Source organism: Phalacrocorax aristotelis, chromosome 1 (assembly GCF_949628215.1).
Source record: "Phalacrocorax aristotelis chromosome 1, bGulAri2.1, whole genome shotgun sequence".
Lineage (NCBI taxonomy): Eukaryota > Metazoa > Chordata > Aves > Suliformes > Phalacrocoracidae > Phalacrocorax > Phalacrocorax aristotelis.
In genome coordinates this window covers 205,232,440-205,251,396 of record NC_134276.1, presented here as the reverse complement: position 1 = coordinate 205,251,396, position 18,957 = coordinate 205,232,440, and the positions used below count along the sequence as shown (strand labels likewise).

The following is an 18,957-nucleotide window of genomic DNA, read 5'->3' as shown; positions in this document are numbered from 1 at the left end:
GAGCAGGACCAGCACAAACAGGATGCAGCCATGCTTCCAGTAATGGTTCAGCTCTGGGGCCAAATGTCTCAAACACTAACTCAGGTGAAAATGTCTTGTTGGAGGCAGTGGTACCTTAAAGAGATTAGGAAGCAGCTCACCAAGGAAAATTTTGCAGGTTTGAATTTTTACCTTAAAGAAGAAGGACTAGCAGAAAAAACACTGTCTGAACCAGAAAAAAAAAAATCCATGAAAAGTTTCATGTTAAATACTTGACTTACTTTTAAATGTAATATGAATTGGGAGTGATTAGATGCAGGCTAATCCAAAAGTGTGGAAAACAAAGCACGTTTAGAAATAAACACGCTGTGTGTGTGTTTGCTGAAGTGATGTGACTATAGGCATGTTTATTTCCTCCTAATTTGCAGTGTTTAATTGAGTTCTGAGAGATCCTGAGTCTTAAAACTAAAAAGAACCCCTTCTTGGAGTGGATTTGATACAGGGGATAGGAAGAGGCTCTACAAAAGAGGCTTCTCTACATTTGATTGTAAACAGTCAGGAGGAAGTGTGGAAGGGTGAACAGCTGAGAGGGAACACGTGCCCAGACAAAGGGACCGGTCTGAACAAGGGGAGGCCTGCTGCTTACTTTGGAAATGTCAAAGAAGGTAGACAAGGTACATAACACACTGGAAAAAGGCAAATATCATACCTATTTTTAAAAATGGGGGAAAAGGAGCTATCAAACTATAGATAACTAATCTTCACTTTCTGAAGAATAAATCTGGAAGAAATGATTAAGGGGTTTTTTTGTAGGTAGCTAGAAAAGATAAAGGGTGTGACTAACAGCCAATTATTGTGTTGCGTGTTGAGTAATGCCAAACCAGCCCAATTTCCTACTATGATAATTTAACATTTGTGTGGCTGACAAATAGTAGGTATCACACATACTGGTTTTTACATGGCTTCGATATACTTTCAGATGATATTCTCATAAACAAGCTAAGGAAACAGAGTCTTGATGAAAACATAAGGTAAGTACTACATCAGTAGAATGAGGTTAAGCTCAGAGAGACTGCAAATACTTTTTGGAGGAGAAGATTCAAATTCAAAATTACCTTGATCTGAAAAAACGTCTGAACAAAAGTGCAAGGTGCTACATGTGGACAGGAAAATTTACCTGTACAAATACAGAATCAAGGTCAACTGATACTCTTTCTTTAAAAAGGGGCTGGTTGTTACACAAATTTACACGCAGATGAATCAATATGTCATGTTGCAACAAAGGCTACCATCGTACCTGGACACATAAGCAGGAATGTAACCTGCAAGATTTCTGAATTAATCCTTTCACTCTCAGCCACTGACCTGAGGCACTGCGCCTCAGGAAAAATAAACACCAAGTTGCCAGAAATAAAAGAAATGCAAAAAAAGAATGATCTAAGAAAAATCTGTAAGGGCTGAATTAAAGAACAGGGTTGTGTAGCCTAGCAAAAGAATGGGAGAGGAACATGGTTAACTGTCTTCCAGTAACACGAAATGTTGTTGCAGGGAGGAAGAGAATGATCTGTTTGTCATGTCCCTGGTGGCCAGAATACAAATCAATAGGCTTACACTGCAGCAAGAAATATGCAGGCTAACGTTAAGAAAATCTTCCCGCTGTTAAGGAAGCTGTCGGAGTGCTTGCTGGGGAAACTGGAGATTCCCAGTGGCAGTTTTAAAGCACAGCTTAGCCCTTTCAGGAACAACAGGTAGTCCTGTGCTGGAGTAGGCACAGGACTGCCTAGATAAACCCTGCCTCTCTACAAGCCCCATTTTTCTATGACCGTGATGATGTAGTCTGGAGATTTCATGGGATTATGTTAAAACCTGGAAAAAAGTTGATGCCAAATGCCTCAACGAAACTGTCGGTCCCTGTTATGTTAGTTGAACTCTGAGGCATGGCAGTCGCACCTACAGCATCTTGACAGCTCAGCAGGTCTACGTGTTGGACTAATTAATGATTAATGCTAAGTATTTCTCATTGATGCATGAAGGCAGCTTAGTTTTCATGGGTCATTTCAGTCAGCGGCAACAGTCCCTTCAGGTGCTGGCCCAATTAAAAGTTACGTAGTTTTATGCCCAGGAGAAACCACCTTAGATTCTCACCAGGTATTTTTTTCTGTCAGATTAGGGGAGTACAGGAGTATAGGAGACTCAGGTGAATTTTTTGTTCTTCCTGAATTGGCACACAGCCCTGACCTGTGCTTTCCCCTTCCCAATGGGTACCACTTGGGTACCACTACATTTGTTCTGTGGGCTCCTAACAGGAAATTAAGGTTGAGCACGCTGGCTCCTACAAGGCTCCACAAGGGCACAACAGAATGAAGAAATGAAAATGAAACAGAATGAAGAAATAAAAACCCACAGGAGAGATTTACAGGCTCCATTACAGGAGGTCTAAGGGTCTCTGATAGAAATCAGGGGTTCACAGTCCTGTGGTGCACTGATCCTCTCTCTGAACATTTATAATTATCTAAATTGAAAGATTGACGAATGGTAGTCAAAAGGCGGCTCCTGGTACCACCTCTTCAGACTTCAGGTTGGTGTCAGAGGCTGGTTTCACAGACAACACAAGTGATTTAGGTCTGTATTCACCACCTCAAGTCAAAGTCTTGTGCAAATGATCATTATTGTAAGATCCTTTGCATAACTGAACAGATGTGGGGTCGGATTTCAACATTGGGCCAGATTTGTAACTGGTATGGGAATTAGCATTCTGAATTTGGCAACCAACACCAGAATTCAGACGCAGTCTTACGGCTTTCATTTAAATTATAAAGATAAAGCCAAACAATTTGAAACTGTTCCTCACTAGACATAATGGCTATTGGCAGTGGAAGGAAGAGTATTAATGCTAGAACGGTTGAGCTTAAGGAGATGGCTGGGTTAACGGCCAGTTTGAACTATATAATATTCGATAATCACAGTATCTAGTTACGTTTTAAAGGCTGATAACAGGTTATTTGCCATTGTTCACTGGAAAATCTCTGACTTGGGAACATTTATTAAGATTATGCCATGTGTAATATCACGCCACTCTGTATTTTCCTACTTTTTAATTTTATGTCAATATTGAAAAAAGATTCAAAATACCTGTAAAAATAGCCTCCCTTTAGTGGTGACTTCAGGCTTCACGTGACCCACCATCACTAAGAAGAAAGTTTTTGAAATGCAGAACAGAAAAATCAAAGTTTCATGTCAGTTTTGTGAACTCTGTCAGTTCACAAAAATCATCTGCATTTTGTTACTGTATTTGACTCAGTGACTTTCAGTCTCACTCTAAATCTGACCTGAAAATATCTTTTTTTCCCTTTTAGTCTATCATCTTTTTTTCATACTCCCTCTGTTCATGAATTAAACCTTTAACAGCATGGTAAAGTTCTTCGGGGTACAATTTGCATAAGGTATCATGCAACATTTTATTCTTTTAGCAGAGCATGCAATTTCTTTAAAAGACCAGAAGTAACAGAAAAGTGCAAGCACTATTTAACAGTGAGTCACGGCTCCCATCGATGCAATTACAAATGCCAATGGTACACCCTAATTTATGATTTTGTGCAGACACTAAGAGAGTATGTACGGAAAAAATTACCATCTGGAGATAAGGTCAAAAGTAAATAAGCCATTTCAGAAAGCAAGGAAAGAATGTCCCAAACAACGATGAACACTGCAGTTTGTTAGTTGTTTAATGTCATGTTGTAACTAGAACTAAAACTTACACTGTATTTGTGTAGAAGAAAATGTATGTGGATTATATCACTGTAGGCAGCAGAGTTTCCAGAGTAGGCTCAGGGTCAACTGTGAATTGAGTTATTATTTTAGAAATTTGAAGAGCTAAGTATATCTCCCACCCCTCCACCTACCTCCATCAATACAGTTTTAACAAATTTTATCTACGTTCCCATTTTTCCCCCATGACTCCCATTCTCCAGTTTAGTCATACTGACATTTCAGGCTAAGGCGAAGGTTAGCTGGGATTCCATATCCAGGAAATATTTGGCATGTGCATATCCAAGTGTACCAGCCATTAACACAAAAGCATAGAAACTCACATATCTGAAGTTACAAACATCAGTGCCTTGTTAGAGAGGTGTGCTACTGAACTTTCTGTTTTAACAAACCTTATACATGCAGACATTTTTTTCTCCTATAAAATTACCTTAAGTTTTAAAATACAGAGCAATACGAACAAAAAACCAGCTTGCTTCCCCACCAACCTGTATCTGAAGTACTACCAGATGTGCGTCCAAGGCATTCTTTACTGGGAGTGCTTTCAACCACAGTTTAATCTGTCTCTTTTTCTCAGCTACCTTCAGCTTCAGAAATCTGATCTTTTCATCCATAACTTGCATCTCAATATCTCCATTTCTACACAACATCTCTTGCATGTTTATTTTTTCATATAAAATGCATAGTTCTTCTTCTCGATTTCTTAGCATAAGACCACTGCAATAAACCCAAAATGAAAATGTAACATTTTTTTAAAAATTTACTTATATTCAGTGTATTCCATTCAAGAACATATCTGGCAGGCTTGAAATAATCTGGGAAAACGTACAGAGATCTAACAAATATTATTTTAAAAACATGACAACATTTTAAATAGGTAAGAAAATAATTACAATGTGAAAATCAGAGAACAAACAATTGCAAAGGTTGATCTAGTCTCTCATTTAATTTTAAAAGCTCTTCTGGCCTTCCACAGCATTCGTTTAAAAATGGAGTACCATGATCAGGGAGCTTTACATCTTCCATATTGCTGGATTTCATCTTCTGCATTCTATGCTCACAAAGCACAAACAGAGCAGAAAGCTTGAAAGGAAGCTCTCAAGGCATTCACTAGCCAATCCACCATATTTTTTTAATAACAGTTCTGAAGAATTAACAACTTCATCAATGGAAAAATACATCTGTGTAGTGCAAAGCATTACATTGCAGTGAGGCAGCCTGTTTAGTGAAACATTGTAGAGAGGCAGCCTTTTAGTATTCCTAACTTCTAGTGCTCCTAAGTTGAAAAACACCGTTGATTCATGAATTTCAGAATTAAACACTATATTTGATCAAATTTACAGGAATAGAATACCTCTCATTTTGTTGCTGAATAGCCCTTTCATATTTTTTGTGTAGCTGCAGAGTTTCCTCTTCAATGCAGGTGACCATATTGGTAAGCTTCTCAAGATCAAGACACCGTTGCTTTTTCTTTTCTTTCATCTCATGCACGATTTGTACAATTTTGCAATAATCATTTTTGAGACTCTCTGTAATCGCTACATTATTTGTATTCTTCAAATGTTGTTTCTGCAATTTTCTTTAAGATAACAGAAAAGTAGGAAAATTCTTAGTCCTTTCAATTTGAAAGCAATTTCAGCAACTAAAAGCAGAGTTTAAACTAATTCCTCAAATACACAAAGGATCTTCTATGTCACTCTGCTTCACAAAAGCATTACAAGTAGAAAGTTCTCTGAGAAGAGCTTCTCTCTGCAAGCTCTTTCCAGCTTGAAAAGAACTGGGTTATGGCCCCCAAAAATGCTATAAATGGAGCACTGCACTACAGCTCTTTTCTTCTCCACTGGGTAGCCCAAGGCAACATAACAAGAAAAGTTCAAGAGCAGAAGCATAAATTGGGATGCAAGGTCTTAATGTGTTGAAATCCTGCCCTTCTATTTAAAAGAGCCAATTTAAATAATCTTGTGGTTACAATTCAAAGGTCTTGTTTATAAAACCATGTATCACAGTGTTCACAGAAGAGAGAAAATTATCAGTTTCCCTGTTCGACAGACGAGAAAAAAAAATCACAGTGAAAGGTTAGTGATAAGATCATGTTATGGACCCGTGAAAGTGAAGAACACAACTCATTATTTCCAGCGACCTTGCTGGCCACTGGATGATGGTCCCTCACTTAAAGTACAAATTCTTGTTGCCACATGGATCTTTCATTTGCTCACAACACGGAACTTAGAGTTACAGCATTTGATTGTGGTAAGTATCACTTCTTGATCAAGTATCGCTACTTTATCTACACTGGGCAGACATTCATGTCAATGTACAAAAGGGGTAGTGAAAGAAGAAGCAGAGTCTCCTGTTAAAATACAGAACTGCAGATGAAATATCCTGCCTCCCCTCCTGGGCTCCACCAGTGCATTGCTGAATTGCTCTGGACAAAGCGGTGAGTTTCTTTCCGGTTCATTTCCCCCATGTGTCTAACACTTTCCAGATCCACAGGGTGTTACTGACTTGCATTAAGCTTCTGTAAAACAAGTTTCAGACTGAAAGCATGACAGTATTGCAGAAATGCAATGCGTTATTAAATATTTTCTGAAAAACCTTTCTCTTATTTGGACTGATACTCTGTCTGTCCTCCAAATTGTGTAGGTTGCAGTTAAGTCAGTGATACCATGATACTAAGGTCTACTACTGGGATTAAAAATATTTTCCATAGGCAAAAGAGTTACTGATAACTCAGTCCCTCTTGCTAGTTTTAAATCTAGGTTTGCAGAGATCAAAATGCCTGTTGGATCTTTACTGGAGTAGGGTCATTGACATACTTAGATGTTTCTAGACTAGGAGTTATCCAGGAAATATGTAACAGTCAGCCTTTTCCCCCCTCCTTTCACCAGTAATTAATAGGGAAGGCCTCAAAAATGTTAGCACAAAGTCAGCTTGTGCATCTTGACAGAATAACTTAAATCACTGAAGTTCCCCTTCTTTTCTAGCTACCTCCAGCATGACTTTGAAATCAAGCTACTTGGAGATTCACAATAGAGTTTGAGTGAATGTATCCTGAATGCATTCTTCAGCCTGGCTGTGCAATTTTTTGGCACCCAAAAAAATAAGGTTTGTGGAAATCAAATTATTTTTAAACTGCCCAGTTTTGGCTGTGCAATTTTGCATACACAGTTAACTGTTCACTAGCTTCCTACTTTCCTGACAACTGATTTCAGAGACATTGTTGTCCTCCCTATATTGCAGAATATCATCACTAGGGTGAAAAAAAGATGGCCAAAAGACATTGCCACTGAATAATGGTCTGGAGAAAAAAAGAGCCACTTGCATCCACTTTCTGTCTCATCCTCTTTGATGTGACTGTTACCTTTCGTTTAGACTAGGATTGCCTGGAAATTGAAACCATGTTTTGTTTAATCTGAAAAAAATGTTACCCAATAAACTTCAATTTGAGTTTGAACTAAGAAACCCAGTTTGTTCTAATTTAATAATTAGACAGCCGCACTACTAGCTAGTGACTCATTTAACAGTACCATGCACTAGTCTCTTGTGGAATCACATATGTGTTGGACCTCTTTCTGTCTGAGGATAAGCAAGTGTGAGTACAACAGTGTTGTTCATATTGAAAGAAACAGCATGATAATGCAGATACTAGAAGCTTGAGGACTGTGATATAAAGGAAATGTAATGACAATTTATCTCTTCAAAGGACAGGAAAGTGAGAGAGTAGCCAGACAAACATCAAGAACGCTTAATGCCAAGCAGTGATGCTCGAGATAATTTTGAAGGGTTAGGGTGCCAGGAAATTGGAACAGATTATATAAGGCTGTTGCTAAAGGCCTTTGAATCAGGTTTTTAAAATCAGGATTATTTTTAAATCAGGATGATCAAGGATGATATAGGCATAGTTGAAATTGGACTACATTGTCAAGATTCTTTGTAATCTTACATTTCTATAATTGTGATCTACAGCTTACTTAAAACTCACCTTTCCTTGGTTATAAGAGTATTCCTTAAATTTTCTATTTCATTTCCTAGCAATTTTACCCGGTTTTTAATTTCACTTGCTTTCTGCTGAGCAGCATGCACCAAATTTATACATTTATTCCTTTCCTTTTGGATAACATCATACATTTTAGCAAACCTTTGGAGTCTGAAAAAACGACAAGTGTGAAAGAAATAATTATTATAATTTGATGCATACATTACTTGGATAAAAATTGTTTTAAAAAGCATTTTTTAGCTAATATATTCTTATTATTGTTTTCTTACTGGTTTTGGATTTCTCTTTTCCTCTTTTTATGCTCTCTTATTTCAAGATCCTTTCTTTTTATCTCTTTAACAATATTTTGGAGTTGTATCTGAAATTGAAATAGAATTCAGTGAGCACTTCAGGTAAATCAAAGAAGTATCTTCAAATAAATGACTCAGAACAGCTATTCCTCTTACATGAGGAAAAGACAGTGAAGAGAGATTATTCTAAGAATTTATTCTAATTACAATGAAATGCTTTTACTCTAACAACATTAAAAAACACAGCCTTTCTATGTATATTAAGCTTACAACAACCGTTATTAATGTAGATGATTTGATGCTGCATCTTAAAATGCTTGTTCCCTTGTAGCTGGAGTTCTACAGTTTCTATTAATCAGCCTCTTGGTTCAATCTCTATATAATTATTTGGCATATGCACCACTGAAATTGTACCTTTTCAAATAAAATTTTCTTTTTACTCTTGTCTGGATTTTAAGCAATCACTGATGCTTGAGTGGAATGATACATTTACATTTTGTTATGGCTCTGGACCTTTTGATTTCAGTCATGTTCAGTCTTTAATAGCCTGTGTCATTAACCTCCAATGAACAGGCCTTTTCTCACCTCCCATTGGTATCAGGAGCAGGAGACTGGTATTAAAAAAGCTGATGGATGTTGGGTTGCAACTCTGGGCATGTGTGTGTTCATTACTTTGTACTGTTTATGGACTGATTTTTACTGAAGGTGTAAAGCCTGACAGGTTTGTTTACCCCAATTTTTATAGACAAAGTTTCCCAAAGTGATAGAAGGCTAGCTTATATAATTTATTTGAATACAGACATACATTGTGGAAGCATAAATGGTTTGTCCCCATATACAAACCCAGTAGTTAGTATAAACTGTGCAACATCACAGCACATATATGATATTATAATGCCAGCAAACTGCAAGCAGCAAATCCAATGAATAGTCCTAGTTTCTGTGACCATAGGAAGAGTTTTCTTTCCATCTCTCTTCACAGTAATATAACAATTTACACCTGGAAATGTGTCAGGGAAACAAAAATCACTGCCTCTCCTTGGAATGAGTGGCAGTTCTGTTTATCTTTGAATGCCCATATATTTGTAAAATAAAACAGCTGTATTTCCAAGAATCTCAGTTGAAGCTATCTGCTTTTCTGCCTCTTTATTCCATAGGCTTGAAAGAAAATGTCCTTTCAAATGCCTTGTTTCAATTGTGGCATGATACTTTAATATACTATTGTGCTGTACCTTAATTTGTAATAAAACTACACAGTATTGTGAGCTACCTGTGCTATGATGGAACTTTAAAGTAATGTGGGAAATGAGGGTCCATAAGGCTCTCCTCACTAGTAATTTAGTTCCTCCATATATCAGCTTTGACTCTAGAAGAGTCTTCCAATTATATGAGATCTTTTTTTACCTGGGCTTTCTGAACATCCCTAGATTTCTGTTCCCTCTCTTCAACTTTGAGCCAAGTCAGATGTACAAGTCTGGATAACTCATCTCTGCATTTTTCCTGTTCTTTGAAAAGCCGGCCTTCTTCAGCGATACATTCTTCTAATATGTGGGCATCCATACCTGACATCATTTCCTAAAGAAAATTAAATTCAATTCCTCGTGCATCAGTGTTGGGAAACCCAAAGCTGCAAATACACATATATACACACTACATGGATTAAAAAGAAAATATTGCTTTAAAAGACCAGCTGAAACACCATGAACGATCCCTATAATAACACATGAAAATATTTTATCACCTAGAAGCATTTCTGTTCCTCAGTCTAGCATGTCTTTCAGCTATTGCCCACTGGGCAGAATGGTTCCTTATAGCCATATAATCTTTAAATAAGTTTACTGTCAGGTCTTCACATCGATGGAAGACACTGAGCTTTCACATTAAGAAACCAAATTTAGACATTTAAAATGGAGCAAAGTATCTAATAGCCTAGACTTGTTGGAGATTCAGTCAATACAGTCAGTGACCTTTAAAGAGCTATTTGATCTACCGAGCGTAGGCTCACCTCTTTAGGAGGAGGTGGATAGATGGCTTCCTAGGCTCCACTGAATACGACTAGATTGTTATTGATGATCGTGGCACGTTAGATACATATCCCATACACAAATAGTGACATGTAAATACTGAACATATATGTATTCAGACACAAGCTGAATCCCACCTGATAATGCTAACAAATGCAAAGACAGCACAAAAAGAGAAAGGATCTAAGGGTAAGAAGATAAGGAGGTATGATCTGAAGAAATAAACTGCTTCATATGAAGTCATTTATATAGTAGCAAGTACTAATGCTCTAATAACTGAGACCTGCATTTCCACACTATGTATGGCTGTGCTGAGTACAGACACACATCCACAAATGACAAAACCATGAAGATGAAAAATTATGTACAAATGCTGAATTGTCCTTGTTTCAAGAAGACACTGTGCCATACCCAAAGGAAATTTATACGCATCATTTTTCTAGCTGTAATGCAGTTAATGATACTCAGAAAGACTTAATCTAGAAAGTAGATTTGCTTTCTGCTTTCCAATATGTGACCAGTAACACCAAAACAATTTTTTAAAATATGACAAGTGGTCTTTAAAATGGAAAAAATTACTATCGCATGTTTTGTCACCAGAAAGCTGCAACTAGAAGCTCCCAACATATTTTCTTCAAACGGTCCCTTTATTCTCATGATTGAAAACCAACTACTATAATGAAAAAGTATGAGAAAGCAGAATTCAGCACCTGTTCAGCTAAACTTCTCTTGATCATTTCAATTTCCTTCTGCAGTTCTCGTCGTCTTTCTAATAATACTCTATTACTTTTAGGGATGGCTTCTGCCTACAAAAATAAACCAAGCACATTCAGTGATGCAAACAAGTGATGTGAAAAATGTAAACTGCAGATAATCTACTTGAAGTAGTTACACACATTAAGAAATGAATTTTCTGTCTTGTTACAAAAGCTAGTCCAAGAGTTCTTTGCTGAGTAGAGCTCCTCAGCAACATGTTCAAGTTTCTCAAGTTTATCTTTTAAGAATTTAACTGTAAACACTAAACTTTACAGAGTCCTGTTTAAGTACTGAGTTTATAAGGGTTATGTTTTTGAGCAACTAAACCATCATTAAAAAAAATAATCCCAAAGAGGGACTATGCAAAGATGTCACACCTTCTAAATGCACAAAAGATTTTCTGAGTTAAATTCTGACCTTAGTGAAGGAAAAAACAGATTTACCGCTGATTTTAATAGGGTCAATATTTCACATCTGTGTACATTTGATATCATAGTTTTTGCTTTTAGTTATTAAAGTAAGATTTTTTTTTCCTCCTTAGGCTCTAGAAAGTCAAAACTAACAACAACAGTTATGTATTATTTTTTCCTGTACGATATGGGAAAATTTGTTTATTCAGTCAGATTTTAAAATTAAAATGTGTGAAGGAAGATACATTAGAAACTACTTTCTGATTAAAATATATCTGAACAATCCCACTACAACTACTTGTGTGATATAACTGATGAGGTGAAACATTGTCTTGGCCTCACAGTGACTTAAAAATTCTTTATGCTTATAAGTAAGTAAGAAATAAATACAGCAGGCTAACTATGCAGGCATATGTTACTTGTCCCTAACTGGAATTCATACAGGTGGGGGGAAAAATGACATTGAATGACACATCTGGAAGCTATTCAAAGATAAAACATGCAACCCCCTGGTATCTCCCTCAGATCTCAACCAGATGTTAGAGTTCAAAACACTATACCTCAATATAAATAATGAGATGTTGCACTTATGGTTTTCACTTCTGTGATACTGTTATAAAATTAGATGTTGTTTACGTGCATTAAGGGAAAGGAAAACAAGAGGCACAGTAAAGACCAACCTTTGGAGTTACTTTGGTTTCAGCTGCCAACTCTGATTTGGTTTGACTCAGATTTGTTAAAAGGGCAATAAAACCTATTCTTAGCCAGTTGCTTTCACTGTTGTAGAAGAGGCAAACACAGCCTTTATGTGGAGCAAATATTAGTTACCACTTCTGCTGTGTAAAAGGCTGTAGTGGCTGTAAGTAGGCATTTCCACATTTTGAAGATGGGATTCTAAAGATGCCATCAAGTTCTAGAGTCTAAAAGTAGAAAGCTCATATAAACATCTTTCTTTAATCTATTAAGGACTTTTGTTCACATAAGCCATGACTAAACTTAGGCACTTTTGGCCACCTCTGCATTGGCCTGACCAAAACGAAGGCATGCATGCAGAGGAACAGCAGTCCTGCTCTGGGCTGGCAGTAGCTGGAGCAGCCAGTTCTCTTTCACACAGAATGTTGGTGTTTAGCAATAGCTGACCTTTCACAACTTATTAAGAAGGAAAACACGTTTGAAGGAAGTGTTCCTGTAACTTCCTTGTTCTACAAAACAGTCGTGCTGCTTAGAACTTGGCTTAAAGTAGGAGAAATCTGGGGACACACATTGATGTACTGCTGCTTCTGCAATAGCATTTTTGCACTAGCAATTAATTATTGTGATTTTTTTCACTTGGAATCACACTGAATAAATAAAAATCTGGCTTCTTAAGTAGTTCAAGGAACTTTAACTACTTAAAATAATATAACTTTTCTTAGGTGTGCTCCTAAGTCTTCCAAATTAAAATAGCCTCAAGACACCAAAAGCCAAGCAGAATCAAGCTTGCCACTCCTGTGCTGCATTTGAATGGACCATGCTGCAGAGAAGTGGTGATTTCACATTTGCTTTTCTAAAAGAGTCAAGAATGCAATCAGAGAAAAAACAGAGCATGGGAGGACAGGCTAAAACAACTATCTTGCCATGGCCTGTTTGTGTTAGGATAGCATCCTGCAACTTCTGAAATAAAATCCTGCATAGAATTTCACTACTATCTCTGCTGGCATTCCCTTTCCCCCACTCCTCATGATGATGCTACTTGCAGGACACATACAAGCCTATAGGACAACCTAGTGTTAGCACTGAGGGAATATTTTGCAACGCACCTTAAACTTTAAGGGTCTCATAACAGGTCTCTTACCCTTTCACACAGTGTAAAGGGGTTGGGTTGGGCTGGGTTTGGATCTCACCAAACAGTGAGACTCTACAGTGAACTCTAACCAGAGCTGTCAGTGAGTTATGGCATTTGATTTTAGAACTATTGTGATTCTCCCGTCAGGCATATTTCTTCAATAGGAACACAGGAAAAAAATACCGTTTCCCAGATTCTCTTAGCTGATACTGAACAGAAAGTCAGTAGGAACTTTAAGATCAAAGTCTGGAATATGAGCCAGTGCTTTAATCAGTATTTCAGGAAATTCAATCTATAAGTTTTCTGTGTAGCTATAAAGCTTTCCTCACTCCTCCCAGGTGGGCTTATATTACCGGGTAATTAATACACATGTGAATTCAGGAGGAATTTCACAGGAGAGAGAAAAAAAATTTCTATGACTTAATAATATTAAATATTGAGTAATGTTTAGAGTTGTTTAAATAGTAAAGCTAAGTATGTGTGGGTTTTGATATCAGATAGTTATTTTTTAACACTTTACAGTAATATAAATAAGACTTCTTTTCTGCCCTGAATTGCCTAGAAGGACCAAGAGAAATGTCAATGACACTGTGTATCTAGGTAGGAAACATCAAGTCCTTGTGCTTTTAACTTACATAATGGATATTCTCCTGTGAAAAAATATTCACCTGATGAAGCAAGATTAATTTTATAACACTGACTTGCAACTTAGACTAAGTAAGGATCTAGTATAGGAGAAAAGCTTAAGAAAGAGAGAATGGAAGAACCAGTGATGAGATGAAGAGAATACCAAAAAGTTATAGACAAAGTAAATTGTTAAGAGATATTCGGAAGGAGAAAAGAAAGGAAATGTTTTGAATAAACAAGCAGAATTAGACTGCCCTTTGAAATCAGCATAGCAAAAGGCACAAATAAAACAGAAAAGATTAAATCAGTATGGAAGGAGGAATGGGTGAAATACCAATGCAGGGAGGAAATGAGGAAGATGAAATTTGAGTGGAACAGAAGAGACCATAGGGAATTATGTCATATCATTCATTACCAAACTTTATGTAATGCTGGTTTCCTGTCCCCTGGAATAAATTAAATACTATATAAATTGTTTACAGTAATGCACAACCAACCTTCGAATTTTAAAAAGATATATCTTTTCATCATCTGAGAGTCAGGCAGCACGTGGCTTTACTGTCTGCTACAAATCTCTTTGGTGCCAATGGGCAAGTCGCTATATTATGTCACTCATAAAATGACCACAATCCCACAGTGCTTTAAAGGAAGACATGATGCCACAGTGTCAATATAATCTCCCAGTTCTCCTTGATAGGATGCTCCTACCCTAAAATCCATTTCTTAAGAATAGCCCAAATATATCTTGATGCAGTATTTTTATTACAGCCAGAGCACCTCGAGGTTTCTTTGTTAGTTGTAGGTTTGTTGACACTTTTCTCCCCTTCCCCCTTTCAGGACCAGTCAAAAGATTTCATAGACAGATTTCTTACAAGAAAATTTAAAATTCTTATGATCAATGTATTCATACAGACCTCTAGTTTGAGTCTGTTATGCTGTGACTTCTCTTGTTCCAAGGAATGGTAAATCATACTCAGTTGTAACTCCATCTTTTTAAAATTTCTCAGTTCTTTATCCTTCTGTGTTTGCTTGTGAATGAGAATATCATGTTGCTTTTTTTTCTCCAAGACACATTCATTTAAATTATCTTCCAGAGCTTCTCTATATAGATAGACAGAGAATTTTAGAAACAGGTAACTTGACCAAGATATGTATGCAAACAGACATGATCCTTTAAATGGGTTTTGAGTACTGCATCATTATGGCTAAGCAGCAAGACAAACTCATAGACTACTGACACAAATTACCTAGAACGGTAGCATTTTTATTACTTGAATCAATTTTAATATTCCTAATGATGACAATGAGGTCTCACAGTCTGTTCTAAATATGCTAAAAATTCCAGAGAAATTATTACTTTTAAGAACAATGCACATTTTTTAGTATGAGGAAATATTTATATGTTTGTTTCACTCAAATATTTCAACTTAAAGTGCCACTATCCTTTAATACAAAACTTTAAAGGCAAAAGCAGTGCTGCTGAGCGTATGGCCACAATTACAACTATATATCTTCCTCTGCAAAGAAAGAATCATTTAAAGTTTGCAATCAACCTAACAGTTCATTTTACTTTACCAAGTATATATAAGCTCATAATTCAGGGGAATATTAAAGAGATTAATAACCAGTCCCCACTGAAATTCAGGAGTACATGGGCACAGAAATCTATGATGCCCATTTGAAAATGAAAATACCGATATACTTTTTTCCTGCTCCGTTTACTTTCTGTGGGTTACACAGAAAAAAAATGTATGTTCACTGGAGAGAGAAACCCTCTAAAAGATTTCCCTTTCAGAGCAAAATCAATTTTCACTCTCCCAGGATTTTATGAAATGCTTATGATTTTTGATGTTCTTCTTGAAGCCAGATCCTAGATTCCAGCAGTTTATATAAACAATTTAAAAGTCCAAACCAAGCCTGATAATTTCTAATCCGCACTGGTTGCAGTTTAAAACTTGAAAACATAAGCGATACAGCAGAAAAAAGAAGAGAATTGTTCACGCATACTCATGGTTTATGTCTTCTACTCTAACCTTTCTGATAGGACTGCTGATTCTTTCTCTCTGCTAATTTCTAGTAGTTTTGTCAAAGTAATGCATTCTCGTTCTTTGCTTTCTAGCAAAATTTGTTTCCCATCCAATTCCTTCATTACATCTTCTTTTTCTTGCAAAATCTCTTCAGTCCTTTTTTCAATGGCTTTCAGTGTACCATTCAAGTCTTCTATTTGGTCATTAAGGGCCTCTTTCTTCTTCTCTGCATCACTGTGGATATATTTTAATAAAAGAGTAGGGGTTCACATTTCCACATGCATATTTAAATGGCAAAATATAAGTTGCTAGTTTCCATGGACACACAAAACCATTTTAACCCCATAACTACCTACTCTAGTAGTTCAGCAATAAAATTGAAAATGGCCATGGGACTAACAGGGAGCTTAGCACCGTGACAGTATTGGAAAGACTTCTAGTAAACTGATTTCTGTCAAATTACTAGGTACATGGGTATGACACTTCTAAATATTAGTCCCAAGGCTGGAAACTCTAGTTAGTCATACGGCAAAGCAACACAAGTAGAAAGACTCATTTACATGCTTCATTAATAATAACCTATACAATGTAGTAGCTTTTTAAAATTGTTTCTCTGTAACACTATCGGAGAAACTTCTTATATTTATAATAGCTGAGTTGCATTGAGCAGAGCAGTGAGGAAAACGTAGAAGGCAACCATTATATAGGTTTTAAAATAGAGAAATTTAACATAGTCAAACAACCTTATGAAGTTCAGCAAGGACAAGTGTAAGGTCATGCACCTGGGAAAACATAACCCGGGAGTGCAGCACAGACTGGGATCCACCTGGCTGGAGAGCAGCTCTGTCAAAAGGGACCTGGGGGTCCTGGTGGACAGGAAGCTCAACATGAGCGAACAGTGTGCTGCTGCAGCCAAGAAGGCCAACAGGGTGCTGGGCTGCATCAAAAAGGGCATCGCCAGCAGAGAGAAAGAAGTCATTATCCCCATCTACTCAGCGCTTGTCAGGCCACACCTGGAGTACTGTGTGCAGTTCTGGTCCCCGCTATACAAAAAGGATGTGGACAGGCTGGAAGGGGTCCAGAGAAGGGCCACCAAGATGATCAAAGGACTGGGAAGCTGCCATATGAGGATAGGCTGGGTTTGTTCAGCCTTGAGAAAAGGAGGCTCAGAGGGGATCTCATCACCATGTACCAGTACTTAAGGGGTAGTTACAAAGAAGATGGAGACTCCCTTTTTACAAGGAGTCCCATGGAGAGGACAAGGGGCAATGGACACAAGTTGCTCTTGGGGAGATTCTGGTTGAACACGAGAGGGAAATTTTTCACAGTGAGGACAGTCACCATTGGAATAATCTCCCCAGGGAAGTGGTTGACTCGGCCACGTTGGACACCTTCAAGAGTCATCTGGACAGGGTGCTGGGCCATCTTGTTTAGACTCTGCTCTTCCCAGAAAGGTTGGACTAGATGATCCCTGAGGTCCCTTCCAACCCGTGATTCTGTGATTCTCTGTAATTTCTATATTGCAAATAGGGACTGCAAGCAGGAGACACAGAAACTTCAGTGAAACCCTGTGCCTGAATAGGGTACAAAAGCACCATCATTCATCTGGAAGGCACTTGGATCTGTGACTTGGCTAAAACTGCAAGGTGGTAATTAGATTTTGCACAATCAGAAAGCAGCAATTCATGCTTCAGGGAAGTAAAAACCCAGCTATGCAAAACAGAGAAAGAAAAGGCTGGCTACTGGCTTACGTTTTCCCAGCTGAAATATTAGAGCCCAGAATTCACATGAGGAGCTTACAGCAAAGCACCTCTGACTAAAAAACTGGGACAGAAGCATCAAGGGAGAATGACTGTTTAGCTCAGGCCAGACTGTTAGCTGTGGAAGCTGCTAGTTTCACTGAGGCCGACAGGCTAATACACAGTCACTGAGGACTAGAAACTGTAAAAAAGCCTCATCATTAGATTACACAGTAAGACTATTTTCCATTAAAAACTTACTAAGTAGATCTGATGATATATAGTAACGCAGCACAGTAAGATGGTTAAGCAATTTTTTAACAAGTTTTCTTCTAAATTTTTCTTTGTTGTACTTAAATTTACAATGTTTCACTGCATATAATATATTTCTCAGTACAGTGCATGGATTTTAAGTGGATTATAGATGCTTTTTAAATTGTTGATCCTAATTTTAATCAACAACTACACTAAACTGTCTCTGTAACAAATGGATGAAAATAAGTTATAGGGAGATATATAAAAAAATTAATTATTTATTAAAAACATACATTTTTTTCCAATTCATCTTCTCAGTTTCTTTTCCAAGTTGTGCCGGAACACCAAGGATCTTAACTAGCTCATCCTAGCGACAAAACAGAAAGGTTAGATTAATAGCCTTAAAATCTGGTGAGATTTCATAGAAGTAATATTCACCTAGAACTGCTGTGAAAATGGGCAGGAAACATATTTTTGAGTTACTTGAGCTTGTCCCAGGGAATTGTAGCTGCTACTTTGAAACTAAATATTGATAATTACCATTTCATTATGTCTGCAAGATTAAAATTATGCTTGAATATTATTAATCTGAGTATGCTACCTATATCATGGAAAGAAAAGTGGAGAAGACCTGGGCATGTTTTTTTAATTCTCAGCATAAATCTGTATTAACTCGGGTCTGAGCATATGTTAGAACAGCCTACAATAACACAACATAGCAACCGTGTCATTATAGAAACGATTTTTAAATCAAAACCATAACTATTATTTCCTAAAGGAATAATAATGGTATGGCATAGCATGTTTCACACCTATTGAAAAATAACGTAATAATGTAATGCCATCTAATAAATTTGAAACAACAAACAACATCCAGAAGATTCAGTGTTTCCTTGGACAAAGCAGGTACCCATATACACATATATGCACACACACACAGAGATATACATACACACAATTAATTTTGTATTACTTTTAAATTAGCCTGCTTCTCCAGAAGTCTTTCCATTTCCTTCTTATCTATTAATTTAAGCTTTTGCTTGGATGAAATATCTTCTTTCATTGCATTAATTTCTGCTTTCCTTTGGATTACTTCTTTGCAGAGCTCATCACAGTTTTCTTTCAGCTGTTTAATTTTCTTATCTGATTCCTTTAAAAATGAAGCAAAAGATCAGATTAATTTTATTTTCCCTTTTATATTTTGCAAGCTTGTGATATTACAGCATCATTAACATTGAATGATGATAAACAATTTTACAA

General features: G+C 37.0%; 1 protein-coding gene across 1 annotated transcript in view; it reads right to left on the bottom strand.

The window, feature by feature from the left end:
• The window catches only part of CCDC146 (coiled-coil domain containing 146), an 82,084-nt gene that overhangs the window by 7,891 nt on the left and 55,236 nt on the right, over positions 1 to 18,957 (bottom strand). The window contains exons 6-15 of the mRNA XM_075081451.1: positions 18,671 to 18,847; positions 17,991 to 18,064; positions 15,710 to 15,937; positions 14,591 to 14,777; positions 10,769 to 10,864; positions 9,439 to 9,609; positions 8,014 to 8,102; positions 7,730 to 7,894; positions 5,102 to 5,326; positions 4,236 to 4,464 (exon numbers count right to left, since the gene is read on the bottom strand). Coding sequence (XP_074937552.1) covers positions 4,236 to 4,464; positions 5,102 to 5,326; positions 7,730 to 7,894; positions 8,014 to 8,102; positions 9,439 to 9,609; positions 10,769 to 10,864; positions 14,591 to 14,777; positions 15,710 to 15,937; positions 17,991 to 18,064; positions 18,671 to 18,847 — 1,641 coding nt within the window. The remainder of the gene's footprint in view (positions 1 to 4,235; positions 4,465 to 5,101; positions 5,327 to 7,729; positions 7,895 to 8,013; positions 8,103 to 9,438; positions 9,610 to 10,768; positions 10,865 to 14,590; positions 14,778 to 15,709; positions 15,938 to 17,990; positions 18,065 to 18,670; positions 18,848 to 18,957) is intronic.